This window comes from Hevea brasiliensis, chromosome 2, assembly GCF_030052815.1.
Source record: "Hevea brasiliensis isolate MT/VB/25A 57/8 chromosome 2, ASM3005281v1, whole genome shotgun sequence".
In the NCBI taxonomy this organism is placed as follows: domain Eukaryota; kingdom Viridiplantae; phylum Streptophyta; class Magnoliopsida; order Malpighiales; family Euphorbiaceae; genus Hevea; species Hevea brasiliensis.
In genome coordinates this window covers 7432264-7456052 of record NC_079494.1, presented here as the reverse complement: position 1 = coordinate 7456052, position 23789 = coordinate 7432264, and the positions used below count along the sequence as shown (strand labels likewise).

Sequence of the window (23789 nt, the reverse complement as noted above, 5' to 3'; positions counted from 1 at the left end):
ACCACTTTGTTCGTCAACTGGTTCAGTTGGGTAAACTTCGTGTCTCTCATATTTCTAGTCAAGATCAATTGGCGGATGTGCTTACCAAAGCTCTTCCACGCTCTGACTTTGGGCATTTTCATTCCAAGATTGGTGTTTCAGATCAACCACCATCTTGAGGGGGTGTATTAAGGAGATCTTCTATCATATCTCTGTAATTAGCATCTTTCCCTTTTGCATGTATTTCCTATTAAGATCTTCCTAATCAGAATTGTTTGCTGTTATATCCCTGTAATTAGCATCTTTCCTTTCTGTATGTATTTCCATATTATTCAAGTTTGCCTTATATAGGATTCTTCTCCTGTATAAATTGTAATTATTCTTTTCAATGAAAGTATGAATAATCATCTTTCTTCATGGATTGTTAAAATAGACCACCTTGTTTTATGGATGTGCTGCATCTTTCATTAGCTTTTCCCATTTAGCAACAAAAGTGTTTGCCATCAGAGCTGCTGTGAATTTCGCTAGAACAAGAGGGTTTGCTCCGATAATTATAGAATCAAATTCTTTGCAATTGGTGCAGCTCCTTTCTTCCCCTCTTAATCCTATTCCTTGGGATGTAAAGGTCATATACATTATGTTAATCTCTTATTAGTAATCTGTCCCTCTATTGTTGTAAGTTTTATTCCTAAATATGCTAACTATTGCGCACAGTGGCTTGCCAATTCTATTAGAATGGGTACTCTTATCTCAGGATGGACTACCAATCCCCTACTTCGTTGGCTACTCATGTTGAGAAAGATAGACCGTAATCCTTCTTGTTTTCATGAATGATAAAACAAATGTAATATTTTTACTTTTTTTTTTTTAATCGGTGTAATTGGTTGATTCATCAATTCTATGGTCTTGTTGATTCTCTAAGTCTATGTGAATTAGTATGGATGGTAATTGTTTTGAACATGATTTCACTCGCATTCAATTAATTTCCTTCGCTCTCCTTCCATTTTTGATATTGTGCTGGACAAGGACAAGAGAGCGTCTTTATGTATCGAATCTCCAAAATGAACTTTTATAATAATATATTATTATTTTTATTAAAAAATTTAATTTTTTTTATGTATTTAAACACTTAAATATTATAATTTTAATAAAAAATATAAATTATTAAGATTATGTTTAACTTCTAAGAAAAAAAATTTATATTGTATAAAAATAAATTGAAATTAAAAAAATGAAAAGAAAAAAAAGAAAACTTAAAGGAAAATCTCGGCTCCACTCTTCACCGGAAAAATTCTCATCTAACTTCAATTTCTCCGTGGACGAAAATGAAGAGCAATCTTGCTTACGATTTGACCCATTGCCATGTTGGGCTCCACCAAGATCCAGTATTGGCCGGTATCGGGTCTAGACACCGACAGTCCGTGATCCAAGACTATCCAAATCCAACCCATATGACCATGAGGTAACTGACCAGTGATAAACGGTGGCCCGTCTTGTTCATTCAAAACCAACCCTAGGCATATTCCGGTATGTCACTACACAGCCGAAGCCCAACACTACCAACGATCAAATTTCAAATTTTGAACTTGGCGCTCTTCACTTCGCCAATTTGGCGATTCCGCTTCTCCTCATTTCCCAAATCTAACAGCCTTTCCTAAATCTTTCTCTTCTTCTCTAAACTCACTCCATCCCATAATAAGAAGCCAAAAAGAAAGGCAACAAAAAATGGGAGCCTCTCATAGCCTGGAACTCCCGGATTCCGACACGGAGGAACAAGGAGAAACCGACGAAGAAAGTTACGAAACGCCGGAGAAATCCTTCTCTGGACACAGACCCGAAACCCCTTCGTCTCTCGACGATGTTGAGGCCAAGCTCAAGGCCCTCAAGCTGAAATACCCATCTACAGCAACCCAACAATTTGAAAACCCCAATTTGAAAAATGCTGTCAAGCTTTACCACCACATTGGCGGCAACACCCCCAAAGCCAAATGGGTGGCATCGGAGAAGCTTACTTATTATTCCTTTATTAAGACTTCCAAATTTGGCGGCCACAGTCAAGCCGAAGATGAAGATGAGGAGTCAGAATCGGAATCTGAAGGAGAAGGTTGGTGGGTATTGAAGGTTAGTAATAAAGTTAGGGTTAAAGTTACTACTGAGATGCAATTGAAGACTTTTAAGGACCAACGTCGCGCTGATTTTGTTGCTGAAGGTGTTTGGGCCTTGAAGTTCTTTAGTGATGAGGATTATGGCGTTTTTATTAGCAAGTATAATGATTGTTTGTTTGAAAATACTTATGGATATGAGTCCAATGAAGCTAATAAGATCAAAGTTTATGGGAAGGATTTTATTGGATGGGCTAACCCAGAAAAGGCTGATGACTCTATGTGGGAGGATGCAGAAGATAGTTTCTTGAAAAGCCCTGAATCAGCAACTCCAGTTAGGGCTAATCAAGATTTGAGAGAGGAGTTTGAGGAGGCATCGAATGGAGGGATACAGAGCTTGGCTTTGGGTGCATTAGATAATAGTTTCTTAGTAGGTGATTCAGGCATTCAGGTGGTTAAGAATTTTAGCCATGGGATTCATGGGAAAGGTGTTTATGTGAATTTTGGTGGTGTTGATAATAGGAGTGCTTTGAGTTTGGCCCATTCGACTCCTAAGAAGGCACTTCTTATGCGTGCCGAGACTAACATGTTACTTATGAGTCCAATTAATGAGGGGAAGCCACATTCTACAGGATTGCATCAGCTTGACATTGAAACTGGGAGGATTGTTACACAGTGGAGATTTGAGAAAGATGGAACTGATATTTCTATGAGGGATATTGTAAATGATAGCAAGGGAGCCCAGTTGGATCCATCAGGATCCACATTTTTGGGCTTGGATGATAATAGGCTTTGTAGGTGGGATATGCGTGATCGAAAAGGGATTGTTCAGAATCTGGCAAATGCTAGTGCCCCTGTCCTGAATTGGACACAAGGGCATCAGTTCTCAAGAGGAACAAACTTTCAGTGCTTTGCAAGCACTGGTGATGGTTCAATTGTGGTTGGGTCTCTTGATGGGAAGATTCGATTGTATTCGAGCAATTCTATGAGGCAGGCAAAAACAGCTTTTCCTGGCCTGGGATCGCCTATTACTCATGTTGATGTTACCTTTGATGGGAAGTGGATATTGGGTACCACTGATGCTTACTTGATCCTTATCTGCACTTTATTTACAGACAAGGAAGGTAAGACAAAGACAGGTTTCAGTGGTCGTATGGGAAATAGAATTGCAGCACCCAGATTGTTGAAGCTAACTCCTTTGGATTCACTTATAGCTGGGATTAATAATAAGTTCCGTAATGCTCACTTTTCATGGGTAAGTACATATATTTGCTTTCTAGATTCCTGTTGCTGATGCTGTTTTATTTAGCTGCTAGGCTTCTGCATAATGTATGTGTGCATGCCTCCTGTCATGACTGAATTTGAAAGCTATTTTGCCAATGGTAGTTAGTGTCACTGAGGTTTTTCCTTGATTTTATTTTCATGAATGCTTAAACTTCTGTCAAGTTTGTTTGCTTTAATGCTGCTTAAAGTGCAATTTTCTGGATATAAGACAAAGTTCATGCTCTCTTTGTTTAAATGAATGTTTTCTTTATGTAATAATGTATTCATATGATGTGAGATGCAGAAGAAACTTCATCTTATTATTTTGATATGCACTTGCTTCTGCAGAGAGTTTTTGTTAAAGTGGAAGGGGCTTTTAGACTTTAGTCAGCAGATTGTGGAGGTTCTGAGTAGCATTTATACAAAGAACTTACATAAGATGCTTCTGGTAATTTGATATTAAGATCCATCATTTAGGGAAGTTTGTTGATAGACATGATGCATCTGAAGATGTCTAACCTTGTGAAATGATCATATAAATTCAGTGATATATTTTTAGGGGCATCCAGAATTAGTTTCATGTAGTGCTGTTATATGAAAGAATGCCCTTTATGGTTTGACGGTGACTTGCATTTTAGGATTCATGATTATAGATTGAAGTGTTGCACTTGCATGCCATGTCACTGAAAGTCTGAAATCACATGGTCCTTGATGTGCTTGCATGTCACTGCATTATCATTTGGTTGTGATCACAGATTGCAGTGGCTATGTGGATGTAAAATTTAACATATATGGGTATTACAAAATTACTTAGGTCACAGAGAATGGGAAGCAGGAGCGTCATTTGGTTGCAACAGTGGGCAAGTTTAGTGTGATATGGAATTTCCTGCAGGTGAAGAATGGCTCACATGAGTGCTACCGTAATCAAGAGGGCCTGAAGAGCTGTTACTGCTATAAGATAGTCCTCAAGGATGACTCTATTGTTGACAGTCGTTTCATGCATGACAAGTTCGCAGTTAGTGATTCTCCTGAGGCTCCACTGGTCATTGCGACCCCCATGAAAGTCAGCTCCTTTAGCATATCCAGCAGGCAATGACATACTTTGAAGATGCCCTTTACTCAGACTACTTCTCAGTGTCATAGGGAGGGGTATCAAATGGTTTGTGAAAGCTTCAGAATTGTGTTTTAGACTGTTGTTTAACTAAGATAAGCTTGGATCATCTGAAGATGAAGAATGATGTGCAAATGCAATATAGTTGTATAAGATTTCTACCTCGTTGCTAGTTATTTAATGACTGCAATTTTATCATTGTATTACAATTACACTTTTCTCAATGGAGGAGCAACTGCTACTCATGATATGGTGAAGCACTATGACGTATCCTTTTATTTTCTTCTTATTAATGACTATAAAGCTGCCTCTCAACCTCAGAATGCTCACATTTGATTAGCTGTCAATTTTATTTGCTTTAATGCTGCTTAAAGTGCAATTTTCTGGATATAAGACAGTTCATGCTCTCTTTATTAGTTTATTTCTCTCTTTGTTTAAATGAATGTTTTCTTTATATGATAATGTATTCGTATGATGTTGAGATGCAGAAGAAACTTCATTTTACTTATTATTTTGATATGTAGTTGCTTCTGCAGAGAGTTTTTGTTAAAGTGAAAGGGGTTTTTAGACTTTAGTCAGCAGTTGTGGAGGTAGCGAGTAGCATTTATACATAGAACTTACGTAAGATGCTTCTGGTAATTTGACATGAAGATCCATCATTTAGGGAGGTTTTGTTGATATACATAATGCATATGAAGATGTCTATCCTTGCGAAATGATTATATAAATTCCGTGATATATTTTTAGGGGCATCCAGAATTAGTTTCATCTAGTGCTGTTATATGAAAGAATACCATTATGGTTTGACGGTGACATGCATTTTAGGATTGATGATTGTAGATTGAAGTGTTGTACTTGCATGTGATGTCACTTAAAGTCTGAAATCACTTGGTCCTTTTATGTGCTTGCATGTCGCTGCATTATCATTTGGTTGCGATCACAGATTGCAGTGGCTAGGTGGATGTAAAATTTAACATATATGGGTATTACAAAATTACTTAGGTCACAGAATGGGAAGCAGGAGCGTCATTTGGTTGCAACAGTGGGCAAGTTTAGTGTGATATGGAATTTCCTGCGGTCGAAGAATGGCTCATATGAGTGCTACCGTAATCAAGAGGGCCTGAAGAGCTGTTACTGTTATAAGATAGTCCTCAAGGATGACTCTATTGTTGACAGTAGTTTCATGCATGACAAGTTCAGAGTTTGTGATTCTCCTAAGGCTCCACTGGTCATTGCGACCCCCATGAAAGTCAGCTCCTTTAGCATATACAGCAGGCGATGACATACTTTGAAGATGCCCTTTACTGAGACCATTTCTCAGTGTCCTGGGGTGGGGTTGTGGGTGTCAAATGGTTTGTGAAAGCTTAAGAATTGTGTTTTAGACTTTTGTTTAACTAAGATAAACTTGGATCATCTGAAGATGAAGAATGATGTGCAAATGCAATATAGTTGTATGAGATTTCCATTTGCTGGTTATTTAATGACTGCGATTTTGTCATTGTATTACAGTTACACTTTTCGCAATGAAGGAGCAACTGCTACTCATGATATGGTGAAGCACTACGACGTGTACTATATTTTCTTCTTAATGACTATAAAGCTGCCTCTCAACCTCAGAATGCTCACATTTGATTGGCCTTAAAAAATTTAGTAAGGCCACCCCCTTTACTGAGACCATTTCTCAGTGTCCTAGGGGGGGGGGGGGTGGGGTTGTGGGTGTCAAATGGTTTGTGAAAGCTTAAGAATTGTGTTTTAGACTTTTGTTTAACTAAGATAAACTTGGATCATCTGAAGATGAAGAATGATGTGCAAATGCAATATAGTTGTATGAGATTTCCATTTGCTGGTTATTTAATGACTGCGATTTTGTCATTGTATTACAGTTACACTTTTCGCAATGAAGGAGCAACTGCTACTCATGATATGGTGAAGCACTACGACGTGTACTATATTTTCTTCTTAATGACTATAAAGCTGCCTCTCAACCTCAGAATGCTCACATTTGATTGGCCTTAAAAAATTTAGTAAATTCACCTCAGAGCCAGTTGGGTTTTGGTGGGGCCATCTTATCATGTTTTTGTTTCTGTTCTATATAAAGATAAGTTCTTACTTTGGATGGTAGTTGCATATGTGGTTTTTGTAGAGGCCTTCACTCAGTATTTGTTGATAGACTGATAAAAAAAAAAAAGATGGCCCTTGTGATGGGGAGAGCATTGTTTGCTCGGCCATGTTCTTCATCCTCTCTGTGCTTCGCATCTAAGAGCATGTACAAATCGTCATTAGGCTTAAGGGATACGTTTTGGAATTCTAAAATAGGAAGAACTCGATGTTTTACACGAACTGTGGTTCATGCCCAACAGCGACCCACTTGGCTACCCGGGCTCGACCCTCCACCATATCTTGATGGAACGTGAGCCACAGTACCCTCCATAAGTTCTAGCATGGCTGCAATTTTTTTTCCCCATTTTGTTTTGCTTAACTGTCTTCTTTCTATGATTTTCTGTCATTATAAGTTTGGCTGGAGATTATGGGTTTGACCCACTTGGACTTGGAGAGGATCCAGAAAGCTTGAAATGGTTTGTGCAGGCAGAGCTGGTTCATGCTCGTTTTGCCATGCTTGGCGTTGCTGGAATTCTTTTCACAGATGTTAGTGACCTCTTATTTTCCATCCGTCATTTTCCTTTCTTCCTAAACACGATGTTAGTGATAGTTTAGTGCCGTGTTGCAGCTACTACGCGTAACAGGGATTAGCAAATTGCCCGTTTGGTACGAAGCAGGTGCAGTGAAGTACGAATTTGCAAGCACAAGAACTTTGCTCGTTGTTCAACTACTCTTGATGGGGTAAAATTGGTTTTCCATTCCAGATCTATGGCGACCCAATTTGAAATCTTCAAGCAAAAAAACTTGGTTCTTTTTTGTTTTTGCAGATATGCTGAGACAAGAAGGTACATGGATTATGTTAGCCCTGGATCTCAGGCCAAAGAGGGATCTTTTTTCGGAATGGAAGCTGCACTAGAAGGCTTGGAACCTGGGTAATTGTAATATTCTATGACATAGTATTGAATTGATATTGAATCTGTACTTTCGATTAACAATTTTTACCCCACAATTGAACAGCTACCCTGGAGGTCCTCTATTTAACCCTCTTGGCCTGGCTAAAGACATAAAATATGCTCATGACTGGAAGCTGAAAGAGATAAAAAATGGTATGTTTTGCATAATTACAGCTTCAATTATTAGATTCTTTGTATTAACAAAATCCTGGTTTGCAGGAAGGCTTGCAATGGTAGCAATGCTGGGCATTTTTGTGCAAGCTGCTGTGACTCATGCGGGTCCTATTGATAATCTTGTGGAGCACCTCTCTAATCCATGGCGCAAAACTATCATTCAAACCCTATCTAATTCTTCTTCCTAGATATGAAATGGAACACTATTGTAGTTATCCATCATAACATGGTGAAATCAAATGTAAATGAAGTCATAAAATCATTCGCTTTTTTTTTTTTTTTTCTCGTTTATTCTTTGTCAGCATTTGTATATTGAGATTAAATTTGTTCGGTGAATAATTTTAAAAACGCAATCCCTTACACTGGCCTGATACATTCAGATAAATAATTTGAAAGTATATTTCAATAAAATCAAAACCCTGATTGATAAGAAAAAAAAAAAGTTTTCAGCCTTATAAACTGAGCTAATCCTAATGAATAAACATTCATATCAGCTCCACTTAAATGATCATTTACATGACTCATTTTTCTCCTTCAATATGTCAAAAGCCTTCTGAATAATTCATCATTGAGAATGTGAAGCAAAAATGTGACGAAAAAAAAAAAAAAAAGGCAGAAAACATATCCGACCTGCCGGATTCGAACCAGCGACCTAAGGATTACAGCTTCCTTACTACAGTCCTCCGCTCTACCAACTGAGCTAAGGTCGGACTTGTTTGTCAAAAAAATAATAACTATATAAAAAATAGTTAACTAAGCAAATACAATCCTCCTGCTTTTTATGTTCAATTCACCAATTTTAACTCTAGCAGGGTGGGTGAGGCTGTTGTTAGTCCATAAAGAAATAATAAATTGGAAACTTATTTCATATTTAATTATACTAATGTATTTATTTTTTGTACTGTATACACCAAACAATATAGAATGATAATTTATTTTATTTTGTTCTCTTTTCCAAAGCTATCCAATTCTTGGTACAACAACAATTAATTGCAAATTAGTTAGACATGACAAAATTCTTTTAGTGATCACTCTCATTTTATTTTCAATGTGTGTACATTGTAACAGATACGATTATTCTTAATCTTAACCATTTGTATCATACCAGACATTCATCTTAATATTTATATCTTTACCATATTCATTTCGTGGATATAAACCTGCATGTATCATCATCTAGAGATGCTTAACATCCAATATGGGAGGAAAATTATACCTGTTACTATACAAACAACTGAAAAAACAAAATCTTTCAATTAAACCAATTGCACACCTTTACAATATTTCCATGTTGGAATGTTGCAAAATTATACAATACAAAAACAACTTATTATGTCCTTCCCCAGCCAAACACTAGAATATCAAAAAAACCTTCACCAAAGCCAACCAGCCTTTTCTCATCTGCGAGGAAAAAAAATATAATTCAACCAACTTATCATACACAAATTAATAGCCAACATTTACATTCAAAGAAAACCTCTGTATGATCATATCCATAATGTGAAGGTGAATGCCCTGCAAAGAGATGTAAAATCACAACTAAGGCAGGCCTTCTCTTCTATGTTCGCTGAATTCTTACCCTTTCTTGGATGAGTGTGACTTTTTCCTTACTAAAAACATTAAAAATCGGGGGAAATATGATTTCTTTTTCTTTTTTTGAACATTTACTTCTGAGGACGATTCAGTTTCAGTGGTAGTTATATGCATATGTGCTTTTGGACTCGACTCATACTCGACTGACGCATCCAGAGCCTCATCAAAGTTCTTAGATTCCTTCCTGTCTTCAGAGATGGTCCTTGGGCTTTTAACAGGGGCAGCGTCTCCTTGACCAGGTTCACCAGTCTTCCGTCTTTGCTCATGTTCAGCCCTCCACCTCCTCAACTCTTGTTCTACACCCAATTTCCCTTCCTTGGCCTTTTCAGCCTTGTCCATTGCAATTTTTAGCGCTTCCTTTCTTGCAGCCATCTCTTTATTCACTTCTTCCAACTTCTCTGCAATTTTTAACTCATACTCCTTAGCGATCTCAATTTGAGCAATTGCAGCTGCCACCCTTCTGTTAGCCTGCTCCTCTGCCTCATGAGCACGTTTACTCAACTCATAGTACTCCTCTAAAGAAAGTGTTATACCAGCAGGTGAATCTACATCCTTGGTGCTTTGAGCTGATTCACTCTCTTGCAATGCTTTAACAGTTGCTAAAGCCAATTTTTCAGATGCCTTGGCAGCCTCTATCTCTTTTTGAGCTGCAAGTAATCTGCTCTCCATTGTACTTGCTCCAGCCTTTGCTTGTTCTGCTTCTTCCTTTGCCTTGCGCAGCTCTTCATGAGCTATTTGAGCCAGTTGCTTGGCCTCATCAGCTGCTTTTGCTGCTTGCTGCAGTTGCTTGGGCAACTCTGCCATCTTCTCTTTTGCTTCTTTCTCCTTCATCTGAGCTAGTGCTATCTCTGACCTAGTATTATCCAGCTCTGCTTCAAGAGAAACAACTGTGACTGATGCCATTCCTTCTCTCTGCCTCATTGTAGCAAGAGATGATTTTTCTTTTTCAAGCTCTGACTGGAGTGATGTGGCGGCCACCTTCAAGCAATTAACTTCATCAGTTGCTTTCTCTATGTTAAGCTTTACTTCTTCTAGCTCCTTCTTTGCTGAAGCTACTGCTGCCTTTATGTCAGTATGAGTTCTCTTCTCTGGTTCCTCTTGCTCAGCTTTTGTGTTTCCTTCATCAGAATCCTCCTTTAATTTAGATTCCATATATGCTGCTAATTCAGCTTTCAGATCAAGTAGCAAAGCTGAAGCATTGTCTAGTTTTGATTTGAGATCCTTTGCTGAAAGAATTTGTTGGTTAAGTTTCTGGAGCTCCTCTTCTGACTGCTTCAATTCCTTTTCCCAATAGAGGGAATCTTGCTCCCTTGCCATGGCTGCTCCTATTCTTTGTTCCTCTGCCTCCAGGTGGGCAGCATGTGCTGACTCTAAGGATTCCTTTGTAGCAATCAGCTCAATAGTAAGTTCCTCAACTGTCTTCTCAACTTCCTTGGATGCAGAAACAGCCTCTTCAGCTTTCTTCACAGCTTCATATTTCTCGGCAACTAAAGAAGCATATTCCTTTTTCAGCGTTTCCAATTCATCATTAACAGATTTGAGCTCTGAAACTGCAGCTGCATGCCTCGCTTTAGCAACCTCAAGCTGTGCCTTTGCTGCAACGCTAGCCTCATCAGCAATTCCTTGTTCTAGTTCTTCTACCCTCAGCTTGGCAAGCTCAGAATCTTGTTTTGCTTGATGCTCTTCCGTCTGTGCCCTCTCCAGATTGAGCTTTAGCTCTTCAATAAGCCTCTTAGTGCTGTCCAGCTCCTTAAGAACTTGTATTTTTGCCAGTTCAGCATCCTCCGACTTTTTCCTGTACTCAGGCATTTCCTTCTGTACCTGCTCTAGCTCTTGCTCCACAAGCTTGCGTCTCTACACAGTTTGCAAAGAAAAAAAGTTACTAATTGTGTAGATGTACAGAGTTCCTGATATTGGCACAAAATATCAAAATGAATGCAATGATTGGAAGCAGGTTGAGAAGAAATAAAATCACTGATTCTGCACAAATTCAAGGAAACAGAAACTCCCACTTTCACGGCACACAAGTAACACACTGGCAATACTCAGAGAAGAATATCCTTCATGAAAAAATTGAATGCACATCTTCTCTTCCTCCCTTTTTATTTCTAAAATGGAAAAAAGAAGAAAAGAATGACCTGATCCTGAAAACAAATAATCAAAGAAATAGTTCACAATAATGACATCAAGATTAATTTTGGAAGCAGAAGTCAAAATATTTGCTGTCTCCCAAAATTTTCTTTATATAACCATCATTAAAGTACAATAATGTCATCAAGGTTAATTTTGGAGGCTGAAGTAAAAAATATTTGCCTTGTTGAAACAGTTATATTCTCCAAAAGTATATGTTTACAATTTTCCATGAATTAAATCATCATCACTAGTGTACTATTGTTATTACAACAAATAACTTCACACCATTACAGTCACTGTCCAAACAACTGACAGAATCTCTGCCACTGCTGAAACTAAGATATAACCACACTCCACAAACATAAAAATCGACCTGAATATATTGGTTGTTTATAGGCAGACATGGAATCCAACCCCTAGAAGCTCTAGCCTTCCTTCTATTGCCATATCAAGGTGATATCATAGATTCTCCACTCCATCACTCAAGCCTATACCATATACCAAAAACATGCAGTTGCCATTTTTTTTTTTTTTTTTTTTTTTTGAGGGGGGGGGGGGGGATGCCTTTTTGAATATTTAAATAGTATAATTAATGTGATGTGATTCTTGTTTCTTATTTTTAATGATTCTTCTCCAATCATATGGTTTTCACAAACTTTATGGTTTTACATACTACTCAATGCAATTGATCTTCTCCTCCCCCCATTTTCAGAAAGATGTAAAGAAGATTTTTCACTTGGGAATCAATTTCTTGAGGCTCCTTGTAGTGGCAACTATATATATATATATATATATATATTTCTTCCTGCAAAACCATCAACGACAGGTACCACTGATATTGCTATAGCCATCAACACCATCAGAACCATATGCACAACTTAGACGTCTACAGAACACACCTTAGAATTCCAGCTTTACACTAAAAACAATAAAAAGGCACGGAAGCAAAAACATTGCTTTCCTACTTGGTATCAAAAGCATTGAGAAGTGCCCGGTGAAATGGTGTATAAAAGGTATAATTGTGAAGAAAATGCAGCAGAATAGTGATATCAATAACAATAGCAGCTCACATGTACCTCAACAGTTTGTATTTTGTGGGCTTTCCAATCTACAATTCCTCCAAACTTGGAAACAGCTTCTTTAACAGATTCAAAAGGTGCCCTTGTATCAATAAGACCTCTGTATATGCCGCCCTGCTTAACATCTCCAGGTGAATTGAGAGATGATGGTGTCCTGACAATATGACTGGCAATCTTTGCATATGGTGAGGCAGAGGTAGGTTCATCTGTTTGCACTCTGACCTTTATGTGGGGAAGATCAAACTCATTGGATTGCGAGCTCACCTTAGGATAAGAAGCAATAGGTATAATGTCATCAATATGAATGTGGGAACTGTCAAGAGAAGAAGTATCTTGTGATTGCTGCATGTCACAGGAATTTTGCAGAGGTTCAGTTTTTTCTTGCAATTGCAATCCATCTGCAGAACTTTGAACAGCTTCAGTTTTCTCTTGGTAATGTTGTCCATTAGAGGATATTGCAACGGTTTCAATTTTTTCTTGAGATTCTCGTCCATTGGAGAAATCTTGTGTTGCTTCCGTTTTTGAATCTTCCTTGACTGTACCTGGATTGTCTGTCTCTATTATATCAGCTATTGAAGTAGACACCAGATTGTCCGTTGGAAGAAGTTGAATTTGACCTGAATTTTCCGCTAGGATAGGGTTATCAAAAACATCTTGGATAAATGATGAATTAGAATGTTCCATTACTGATAACTTACTGTCAGATTCTACTTTTCCATTATTAAGTGGGTTTATTGAGCCTTCCTTATAAGAATGATTGTTTTCTTGAGAGGATGAAGACAAATCTGGAGGAGGAATAACTTCAGCAACTTTTACATCCTCCATCATAAAGAATATGCAGTGAGGAGTCCCACTCCTGTCTGAATCCGAAATAAAACAAAAACTAAATTAGAAAAAGATAAGCCAACAATCTCATAAAGAATTTTAGCAGCAAGAATTAGAATGTCACAGCAACGCTATGTAAATGCATGATTGGACTATGCTATCAAATACTGAAGCTAACATTATTAATCACTGTATTTATTTCCTAGTGAACCCCATTGTTAGAGATCAAAATTATCAAGGTAGACTAGGATGCCAACACATGAAAAATCAGATGTTTCAATTATGAACCAAGGAATCAAGCCTCATAAACAATAAGAATCATCAAAGCTGATATTAAAGCTGAATTAGAATACAGCCACAGAATTATAGTCTACAATGTAATACGAGATTCTAGTCTTAGCCGGAAAAACCATATTCCATACTCCCTGTTGTCTACACATTTGAAAAATCAATTATAATGAGAAACTAAACCATATAATTATGATTTGCAATAATAAATAAGACCAGAAGCAGATTATAAGACATGCCATATTAACATCTTTTTCTCTTTCAGCCTAATTTGCATTTGCATGCATTTAAACATTATATATTCATTATAACAGATTAGCCACATCATAAACTTGAAATTGCAGACCACTTCATTTAAAGATGAGATTTTTCTTCCTTTTTTTAACTAATTATTGTATAATCCTTTTCCCCCTTCACCCATAAAAGCACACAGCCCACTTTCCACCATCCCTCACCCAATTAAAACATAATTAAGCTCCAATATTTGCAAAATTAAGATCCAGCATTCTGCTAATCCCACACTTGATGCCGAAAATTATTGGTGAACAGTAAACAAGTACCAAAACTGAAACAACCACCATAAATAAAAAATATTGATCACCTACAATCCAACACAACAGGAAATCCAAATCAATGAACTTAACTTCATTTAAGAATCCCAAGAACCGTTACCACATTTAAGAAACCAAACAAAAACTCACTACCAAAGTCAACGTAGAAAATTAAAATTCCCAGAAATTCCTTCCCACAGCTTTCAAAAATTAAAAAAAAAAAAAAGAAGGATTGGAAACTGAACACAAAGAATATAATCCACAGCATAGAATTCGAAATCTAAGCTGATTCAATGAAAACATGAACAAGAAAAAGGAAGAAAAAAAGGAGAGAGAGACAGAGAGAGAAAGGGGCAAGAGAAATTTACCAAGATTATCCAGAAACGAAAAGAGAAGCAGAATTGAGGAGAATATTAACGATCTCTGCTGAAATTGATTGAAGAAAAAAATATATGAGGGAAAAGAAAAGAAAATTAGTAAGGAGCTAAAAATAGAAGAGAAAAAACAGGAGAGAAAACACGTGCGTGGGCTGGAGCCTACCTGCGCCTACCTCGTCTCACAGACTGTACGTTCTCTCTTTCTCTGCTTCTATTCAAGATTAGATTTTTCTTTTTTGATTTTCTCTGTCGTCTTCTATTTATTTTTATGGCCTGAGAATTGTGAGAAGAAAATAGCAGGAGCAGACAGCAGTAGGGCCTTGGGAGTGGTGGTGGGTTTCAAGGAAAATCATTCAAATCATTATTTTTTTTGGAAAAATAAAAAAAATTAAAAAAAAATTAATTTTTGACCACCACTTTAACAAAATTAATATTTAATCTTTATATTTAATAAAATTAATTATTTAATTTATTTATTTTAAAAAAATATATTATTTAATTTTCTTAATATTTTAAAAATTACTATATTTTAAATAACATGATTATTAAGTCACAATAATTTTAAATTTATAAATTATTAAATTTCTATATATTTAATAATATAATTATTTTTCCTTATTTGATTAATAATTTTATTTCTTGAATTAATAATAAGATTAAATAATTTACAGGAAAAAAATAAAATACTAAATAGTATAATTTTTAAAATAAAAATTAATTAATTAATTTTATTAAAATATATAAATTAAGTTGTAATTTTTACTTATTTAAATTTAAATTTTAATACTTAAATTTATTTAAAATTTATTTTAAAACTATTTAATTTTATAAATTTTAATTAATAATATATAAAATATTTTTATTAATAATTTCTATATTAAATGTCTACTTATCTATAAAATATTTAAATTATATCTATTTAAAAATAATATGTAAAAACTATATAAATATAGTTCTAAAATATATTTTATATTTAATTAATTATTTATATTAATAATTTTAAATAATGAATATTCAACACAACAATTTCGATGCTTAAGTCAATATAAATATTAAGTAGAATATAAAATTGATTAAAGAGAATATTGTATGTCAAGGCTTAAGTTTCAGGCATATAAAAGACTCCTATTTAGAGTAAGATTTAGTATTCGAATTAAAATTAATTAATAATTAATCAATAATTAATCATATTATTACAAATAAATTAAAAATAAAATAAAATTTTAAATTTGTTCTATATAATTTATTTTTTTTATGAAAGATATGAATAGTTTCTTAAAATTCTTGTATGAACATATTTTTTATATTTTTTATTTTTATAAAAATAAAAATAAAAATCTTCTTAAAAAATAAAAATTACAAAAATTATTTTTCACAAGTAAATAAAACTTAAAATATATAATTATCTATCCATTGACTAAAGCTATCAACCACAAGACTTATGACCACAAAATCTTGTTGATCAAATAAATATAATATAGATGAAGTATTGGCTTTTATATATTTGAATTTATTGTTGGCTTAAGAGGGTGCAAAGATTAATTACTTTTTCAACTATATATATATATTAAAAATAAATAAAATATTTATAATTTTAATTTTATCTAAACTTTCAACATTTCGTTCTTTTTTTTTCAATTTTTATTATTAATAAAAATTAAAAAAAAATAATACTTTTTAAAATAAATTATTATTTTTCTCATAAATATAATTATTATAAATAAATTTGTCCTTGAATTTGTTTTATTATTAACAATTAATTCCTCATTCAACTTTATCTTTTAATTAAAAGCTAAATTGATAGAAATAAATGAAAAGTTAAAACTACATAATAAAACTAAAATTTAAAAATATTTTTACTTATTTTAAAAATAAAAATTTTAATATTAATTGTGACATAAATAATTTATTCTATATATTTTATGAGTTAGCATAATTTCATATAAATACATAAATACTATAATAAAATGAAGAATAATAATTTTCAGCCAAATTATATTTTAATCCTTTACTTTTAATTTTGATTATTATTATTAAAAAAATACTCTAATTCAATTAATATTCTCAGTACCTACCTGAATATGTATTACAGCTAATTGAAATTTATTCTCAAAAATCCAATTATTGTTATAAAAAAATACTTAATAATTTACATAAAAAATATTTTTATTAATATTTTATATTTTAAAATTTAATATTATATAAAATATTTAAATCTTATTTATTTAAAATATAATATATAAAATTTTTATAAATGTTATTATAAAAATATATATTTTATATTTAATTAATTATATAAAGTTAAAAAGGCCATTTAACTTTTTTTTTAGAAATAAAAATTAGATATTAATTTATGCATTAAATTGAATTTTTAATAAGCACAAAAATTTGGACACGTTTAATTTGTATATTAAAATAGAAATCAATATTAGAATAAGATGGAATCGAAAATAAAATAATGAATTTTTATTTATTTTTGATTGACTTCAAATTAAAATTATATTTTTTTAGATATTTGATATATATATATATATATATATATATATATATATATATATATATATATATATATATATATATATATATATAGTTTGTAGAATCATAATCAAAGTTACATACTTAATGAAAATTAATCTAAGACTACTTGTTTCTATATTTTTTATATTTTAACATGAAAATATGAAAATAATATTTTTAATTACAATTTATCTATTTTATTTAATTATAAGAAAATATAAAAATAATATTTTTATTTTTTTAATTTGAATAAAATTTATCATTATTTTTAATCTTAATTAATTATATAAAAATATGAAAAATTATATTTTTACTATATTTGATTCTAATTAAGTATAATTCATTAAATATATTTTTAATTTTAATCATTTTTATGAAAATATAACAATAATATTTTTATATTTTTTAATTATTATTGTTTGATTTTAATTTTAATATTTTAAGTTTAATTAATTTTGTGATAATGTGAAAATAATATTTTAATCATTACAATTATAATTATAAATTTTTAAATTAAGTTAATTACATGAAAATATAAAAATTAAAATATCTACATAAATATATAAATAAAAATGAACATTTAATTTTTAATAAAATAATTATTTTTATTTCATATTTTAATTTCTTAAATTAGAAAAAGGAAATAATAATAATGCTCGTGGGAGTCAAATTTGTTAATTTATAGAAATAGAATTAAAAAAAAAAAAAAAAAAGTTCTCAAACCGCCATGAGGAAATTTCATCCATTCATTGTCATTAGCGGCGCTGATAATGTCACGAGTGAAACAATGTGTATGCGTCATGATAATGATATTAAGTACAGTTTCTTCACTTAATTAATAGAATTCTCAAAAGTGATAGCCAATAAAATCCATCCACGCCTTCACCATGTTTTCAAGGCCTAATTGTTTAAAAAAAAAAAAAAAAAGCAGGAGGACAAGTAGGGATATGTGTTTGGCACCAAGCAGGAAAACAAAAAGGAAGAAAAGAGAAGACTTGGATAATTAAAAATATTTTATATAAAAATTGTCACATTGAAGAAGGTTTTAAACAAAGGCTAAAACTAGAAGAAATCCAATTAAAGAGGCAGAACTTGGGATTTGTGGCGTTCAAGCCCATTTTGCACAATCCCCTGATTTTTGGACCAATTTTGGCTCCTCTTCCGCAGCCGTTTGCCAATTATTTTGGTTCTCCATTCCAATTTGGGTGGAAAGGGATAATTAGAATAATTCTATTTTCCACACCCCACCCACCTCCCCCAAAAAAGAAAAAAAAAAATTGCTTTAGACTTAATTTTCCTTTTGGGTATGATTCACTTTAATTAAGCCAATATCACATTAATAATAAATTTAATTATTTTAATATATATATATATATGTAGACTAACCTTGTTTCAGAAATAAAGATAAACAAAAATTAGTTATAATTAAAAAAAATTAAATGGAATTAATTTAGTTAATATTTGTTTAGAAAGTTTGACTTTCAATTTGATTCAATTGTTTTATCAAAAATAAAAAAAAATTAAATAGACAAATTTTTTTAATTTATTATTATTGTTTTATAAGCTTTTATGTGATATAATATATAATTTGTGAAATTTATAATAAGTCCAAAAAATAATAAAATAGATTAAAATTAATAAATTAAATCAAATTAAAAATTTTCAATTTGATAATTGTCATTTTAATTTGATTAATATTTTTTTAATTTAATTTTTCACTTATTTTAATTTAATTGAGATTAAAATTAAACCAATAAATTGCAAAATCCAATCAAGAGGAGGGGGGGTATATTGGTCTATGAATGAATAGGGCAGCTGGCTTAGATTAGAAAAGTTAATAATTTTGCTTTGCGTATATTAGACTTTGGTTTTGGGGGCCGAATTTAAGTGTATTAATTGATAATAATAAAACAACCATATATTACTAAAATACTAATTTCAAGATTTTTCTTCACCTACTTATAATCTTTACCTACTACTACTTTTATATATATATATATATATATATATATATATATATATATATAGGGCTGAGCACAATACGGTTCAAACCGAAAAATCGAACCGAACCGATTCAATTCAGTTTAATCGGTTCGGTTTTAAAAGTTAATCGGTTCGGTTCGGTTTTAATTTATAAAAATTTCGGTTATTTCGGTTCGGTTCGGTTTTGAAGAGAAAAAATCGAACCGAACCGAATAGTGATTTATATAGTCAAATCGAACTAAATCGAACCGAATCGATTTTTGAATTAATTTATTTTTATGAAAAATTTATGAATTATATTTAATTTTATATATATTAATTATTTAATTTCATTGATTAATGGTTATTAGGTTCAAACCAAAGTTAAAATTAGACCAAATAACTTGAAAATCAAGTCTAAATTAAAAAATCAATAAAAAATCAAACTGATCGGTTTAAACCGAACCGAACCGAATTAAAGCGGTTCGGTTTGATTCGGTTTTTCACTAATTTCGGTTCGGTTCGGTTTCTAAAATTGCCGGTTCGATTTTGATAATTTAATTCGGTTCGGTTCGGTTCGGTTCGGTTTGAACCGATTGCTCACCCCTATATATATATATATATATATATATAGACTAGGTCTAAGTGTAAGAAAAATTTTCCATCATAAAACTGCCATTTTCTCCATTTCTTCTATTACTGCTTATAATTAAACTTGTAATTCATGGCTTAACCATATTGTGTTTAACTAATTTTTGTTGCATATAATGACCAAATGGATAATAATAATAATAATAATAATTTATTGTGTATTATAAAAGCATATAAACTGCAAATAAATAAAAGCAAACAATCACAATTATAAAATTTATATGGTTTACCTTTACTATATAGAGCTATATCTATAAGCATTTTATCTTCTACTGCCAATAAATAATTAAAAATTATAAGCTCTAAGATATCTACCTATTATACTAATTACACTGAAGAGAGCCCTTATATCAAACTACTCATAATAAATATATTAATTAGTCATTCTTAGCCTCTTCTAGATATAATCAAATGTATTTACTACTTTAACTGTTACATCACAAAAAGCGTCTTCAATTACAAGGGATAATAATTCTTTCTTCTTAGATTATGTTCTTTCTATACCTTAGCCCGAAGTTTATTTTCTTTTATGAGACTGTAATGGGCAAGAACCCCTCATTATTAGACAAAACTGCTCCTCAACAATTAGCAAGATTACTATTCTCAATAGGCAAGAGTCCTTCTCTGCAATAGGTGAAAGTCTCTTTTTATAAGCAAAGTTATTCCTCAGGCAAAGCCCTCTCTGTAATGGGCAAGCACCTCTCTCAACAATGGGCAAAAGTTAAATAATTAACCTCTTCACAATACTTCTATTTATAATGTTAGTCCTTTCAATTTTAACAACTCAATTTAGAAATAATATTACAATAGGATTTCTATATAATATAGAAAATAATTCTCTACCTATTCAGAAATATTTCTCCCACTCAAATAAGGAAAATATATCTTCATAATTCCTACTAAAATTTTGAGTTATAATTCTCACATAATCATTATTTCAGGTAGCTTTTAATATACGTGCAAGGTTAATGATTTGGAGTAGAAAAATGCATGAAGTATAGCTAATTGATTGTGACTCAAGCAAGAAACATAGATCATTTGAAATTATCCATGAACACATGCATTTAGCTCTTTATTAATCAATCTTTTTCTTCCACCCACTCCTAGAAGATAATGCTTTTCTTTAGCTAATTAAAGATTATTAAACCTAATGGTGGTTAAATTAATAAACTCTATATTGATTCTATCTTACAATGAATTATCTAGTGTATATATATGGTCTAGTAGGTACACCAAAATGTAGATTGTCCAACCAAACTTATCCTCCACCATTTTCTTTCTAACTGCTTTGCAACCCATCATTTTCTTGTGCTGCCTCTTTCCACGCCTTCTTTGACTGTAGTGACCAAACATCAGCAAATTAATCTAATTTTGGAGTTCGTTATTGAAGACACAATTGAACTAAGCTATTTGCAGAAGTTGGTTAATCGTTTTCTTGTACTCAATTTGGAAAGACAATATATATATATATATATATATATATATATATATATATATATATATATAGTCTTAGGCAATTGGCTTGAAATATAAATAGCAAGTTACACACAAAAATTGTAACTTAAACTCCATTTATTTCGTAGAAAATAATTTGTTTTATAAAAAATATTTTTTTTTTAAAATATTTTTCATAAAAATATTTTCTATTGTTTAGTTACAAATATGTCATTTATGTATAACTATTTTTATATTTTAATAAGATTATTAAAGTTTAGAAAATGAAAAATGACTTAATTTTCTTTTTTATTGGAAAAATATTTTTTATTGATCCATTTTTACAAGTGTCCCGAACATTATAAAATGTGAAACATATTTTTACGATTGTCTCAAACATTATAAAATGTGAAAAATGTTTTTACGATGACCCATTTTCATGAGTGTCTCAAACATTACAATCAGGCCTAAATCGATGATTAATTTCATCAGTTTTTTATTAGAAAAATAAAATTAATTTTGCAATCAATATTGTTAAATTTAAACCAATTCAATTATAAGATGGATTTTAGTTTTTTCTTTCTTCTAACTTTTAATTTTTTTACTTGTGACTCTTATTTATAAATTTGAATTTTTAAATTGAATAAATTTTTTTAATATAATATCAAAACCCCAAACTCAAACTAACTTAAAAATGTTATATATGATGGCATATTATGATATGAGTTTAGAAACTACACCTAATGTAATGTTTATTTCCATATATATTGTTTTCAAAATATATTTTTCATAAATAAATTATTTTATTGGTAAAAATAGGGCCTTCATTATAAAATTTCTATTGCAAATTTCAGTTGTTAACCACTTGATGTTCCATGGAGACATTGGAATTATTTCTTACAACACCATTTTAAAACAAGAATTTTTTTATTTTTATTTTTTTCCCCTTCAAGTAACCAGAAAAGAAAATGGTGTTGTTAGAGAAAAGTATATATTCCTTGAATATGATCCTGTCCCATAGTGACAAAGCCATAAATTCGTATAATTAAAATATATAATTTATAAAAGTAATACATAAAAAAAAATATAAATTGATAAAGGAATTTTTTGTATATAAAAATACTTGATAAAAATTAAATGAAATTACTATTTGTCACAACAGTTTTGCGATCGCCGAACGATTATCATTGAAATGAAAAGTGAGGAGTCGCCACTTTAATTTTGAGGGAAATCAAAGAAAACTATTTAATGTGAAAAAATTTAGAAGAATAATTTTTATCACTTCTAAATAGAGATTCAGGGTTTAGGGTCCGCATACACGTAAGAAAAGTGTTAGGCACCCCATATCATCCCTCAACAAGGGCAAGTGTATTTAAAGATGTGCTCTTTATAATTCAATGCCGATAATTTTACTGGAGTTTAAATTGTAACGTTGATCCCCTTATTTGACATAGAATCGTTTAATGTCTCACAATTTAGAGTAAGCCTTAGGAACGAAAGGTAAATTGGGTGACCCTAAAGTGAATTTTGACACTAATTATTAATTTGTTAAATTTTTTCCTCCACAAAATTAGGACTCTAATTATGAAGAGATATCATTTGGTTCCTAGAGATTTATAATGAATAAGGAGGACCCTCAACTTATTCATTGCTAATCTCATTGTCGGTATCCAAACAATCGAGGGTATAGAGTGTGAAGTGACTATTTTATAAGATTAAATTAATATGAGTTTAGACTTTCATTCTTTTTAATTGGGACCCCCAATTCAAAGAGAATGTGTTAATTAAAGCCTAGAGAGTTTTATTCATTAATAAGGACTCTCAGTTAATGAATTAAAGTCTCATCATCGACATAATCAACTGTCATTCTTTTCCCATATTGATTCAATTTAAGTTTTTGAATATATTTATAATTTGGTCACTTATGGAGATGTTTCTTGCGGAATTTTATCTACCTATGAATCTAACAACTTTGAATTTAAGGAAGGACTCTCCCTTAATTAGAATATGGGAATAAAACAATCCCAAGGAAAGACTTTCCCTTGTGTTTAAAGAAATAAATAAAATTTTAAGGAAGGTAAGGGTTCTAAGGAGGACTCTTCTTCCCGATTATAAAAAGCTTGACGTAAGATTTTGGGGTTCATAGAAGAACTCTCCCATGAAGGTATAATATTGGAATGCATTTAGAAAGATATAAAAAGAATTTTAAGGAAGGACTCTCCCTTGGACACAAAACATATACTTGGTAAAATGCTTAATTAAGGGTTAAGGAAAAAATTTCCCAAAACCTTAAAAGAAAATTGCTTTTTTCATAAATATAAAAGGGGAGGACTTCAAATAAAGAACTCTCTACCGAACTCTATACCTTAAGAAATTGTTGTAAGGTTAAAGACTTCGTGAAATAGATTTGTTGATTTTCAAATATGACTATCATTTAGAGGAAGCAAGAAAAATGTTAAAAGTATCGAAGTAGCAAAATAGGACAACATTGTTTCAGAATTCCTATTATTATTTTTGTACTATAAAATGACAAAAATGCACTATTTCTTATTATTATCTCTAAATATAATTGTGAATGACTACGTATACATTATTTCCGACCTCCCTTTATACTAGAGAAATATAAATGCCATGAAGACCATTTCCGAACTACCAGATTTGTTAACACTACACAATTTCTAAACTCATCTCATTGTC

At 31.7% G+C, this 23789-nt stretch overlaps 3 protein-coding genes and 1 non-coding gene across 11 annotated transcripts; 2 read left to right on the top strand and 2 right to left on the bottom strand.

Moving 5' to 3' along the window:
* Positions 1–1255: 1255 nt before the first annotated feature.
* LOC110667584 (protein CYPRO4) lies at positions 1256–4744 on the top strand. The gene is made up of 2 exons (XM_021828479.2): positions 1256–3336; positions 4159–4744. Exons 1-2 carry the CDS (start codon positions 1705–1707, stop codon positions 4438–4440), a joined length of 1914 nt encoding a protein of 637 aa, XP_021684171.2. The 5' UTR covers positions 1256–1704; the 3' UTR covers positions 4441–4744.
* Positions 4745–6578: 1834 nt separating this feature from the next.
* Positions 6579–7944, top strand: LOC110667566 (photosystem I chlorophyll a/b-binding protein 5, chloroplastic). The gene is made up of 6 exons (XM_058133493.1): positions 6579–6865; positions 6969–7101; positions 7184–7296; positions 7383–7487; positions 7573–7661; positions 7728–7944. Exons 1-6 carry the CDS (start codon positions 6645–6647, stop codon positions 7868–7870), a joined length of 804 nt encoding a protein of 267 aa, XP_057989476.1. The 5' UTR covers positions 6579–6644; the 3' UTR covers positions 7871–7944.
* A 362-nt stretch (positions 7945–8306) lies between these two features.
* Positions 8307–8392, bottom strand: TRNAY-GUA (transfer RNA tyrosine (anticodon GUA)). Its single transcript is given in 2 exon segments — positions 8307–8342; positions 8356–8392. It is a non-coding gene; the product is annotated as a tRNA-Tyr (tRNA).
* A 525-nt stretch (positions 8393–8917) lies between these two features.
* Positions 8918–14840, bottom strand: LOC110667580 (protein WEAK CHLOROPLAST MOVEMENT UNDER BLUE LIGHT 1). 8 transcript variants are annotated; one of them, XM_058133477.1, is made up of 5 exons: positions 14692–14840; positions 14520–14577; positions 13186–13347; positions 12485–13104; positions 8918–11129 (listed from the first exon to the last, which is right to left on the bottom strand). In XM_058133477.1, exons 3-5 carry the CDS (start codon positions 13313–13315, stop codon positions 9258–9260), a joined length of 2622 nt encoding a protein of 873 aa, XP_057989460.1. In that variant the 5' UTR covers positions 13316–13347; positions 14520–14577; positions 14692–14840; the 3' UTR covers positions 8918–9257. The 8 variants fall into 8 exon arrangements, with proteins under 8 accessions (XP_057989460.1, XP_057989467.1, XP_057989451.1 ...); XM_058133484.1 differs by having other exon boundaries at positions 14520–14574; positions 14692–14821; XM_058133468.1 differs by having other exon boundaries at positions 12485–13343; positions 14520–14574; positions 14692–14823.
* Positions 14841–23789: the final 8949 nt, after the last annotated feature.

What these genes read in the sequence shown, in the direction of transcription:
- LOC110667584 (XM_021828479.2), top strand. Translation starts at nt 1,705, where the DNA reads ATGGGAGCCTCTCATAGCCTGGAACTCCCGGATTCCGACACGGAGGAA. An exon ending in GTAATGCTCACTTTTCATGG is followed by an intron (nt 3,337 to 4,158) that starts GTAAGTACATAT and finishes AAAATTACTTAG; the next exon opens with GTCACAGAGAATGGGAAGCA.
- LOC110667566 (XM_058133493.1), top strand. Translation starts at nt 6,645, where the DNA reads ATGGCCCTTGTGATGGGGAGAGCATTGTTTGCTCGGCCATGTTCTTCA. An exon ending in GTTCAACTACTCTTGATGGG is followed by an intron (nt 7,297 to 7,382) that starts GTAAAATTGGTT and finishes TTGTTTTTGCAG; the next exon opens with ATATGCTGAGACAAGAAGGT. An exon ending in CTAGAAGGCTTGGAACCTGG is followed by an intron (nt 7,488 to 7,572) that starts GTAATTGTAATA and finishes ACAATTGAACAG; the next exon opens with CTACCCTGGAGGTCCTCTAT.
- LOC110667580 (XM_058133468.1), bottom strand. Translation starts at nt 13,315, where the DNA reads ATGATGGAGGATGTAAAAGTTGCTGAAGTTATTCCTCCTCCAGATTTG. An exon ending in ACAAAATACAAACTGTTGAG is followed by an intron (nt 11,130 to 12,484) that starts GTACATGTGAGC and finishes CAAACTGTGTAG; the next exon opens with AGACGCAAGCTTGTGGAGCA.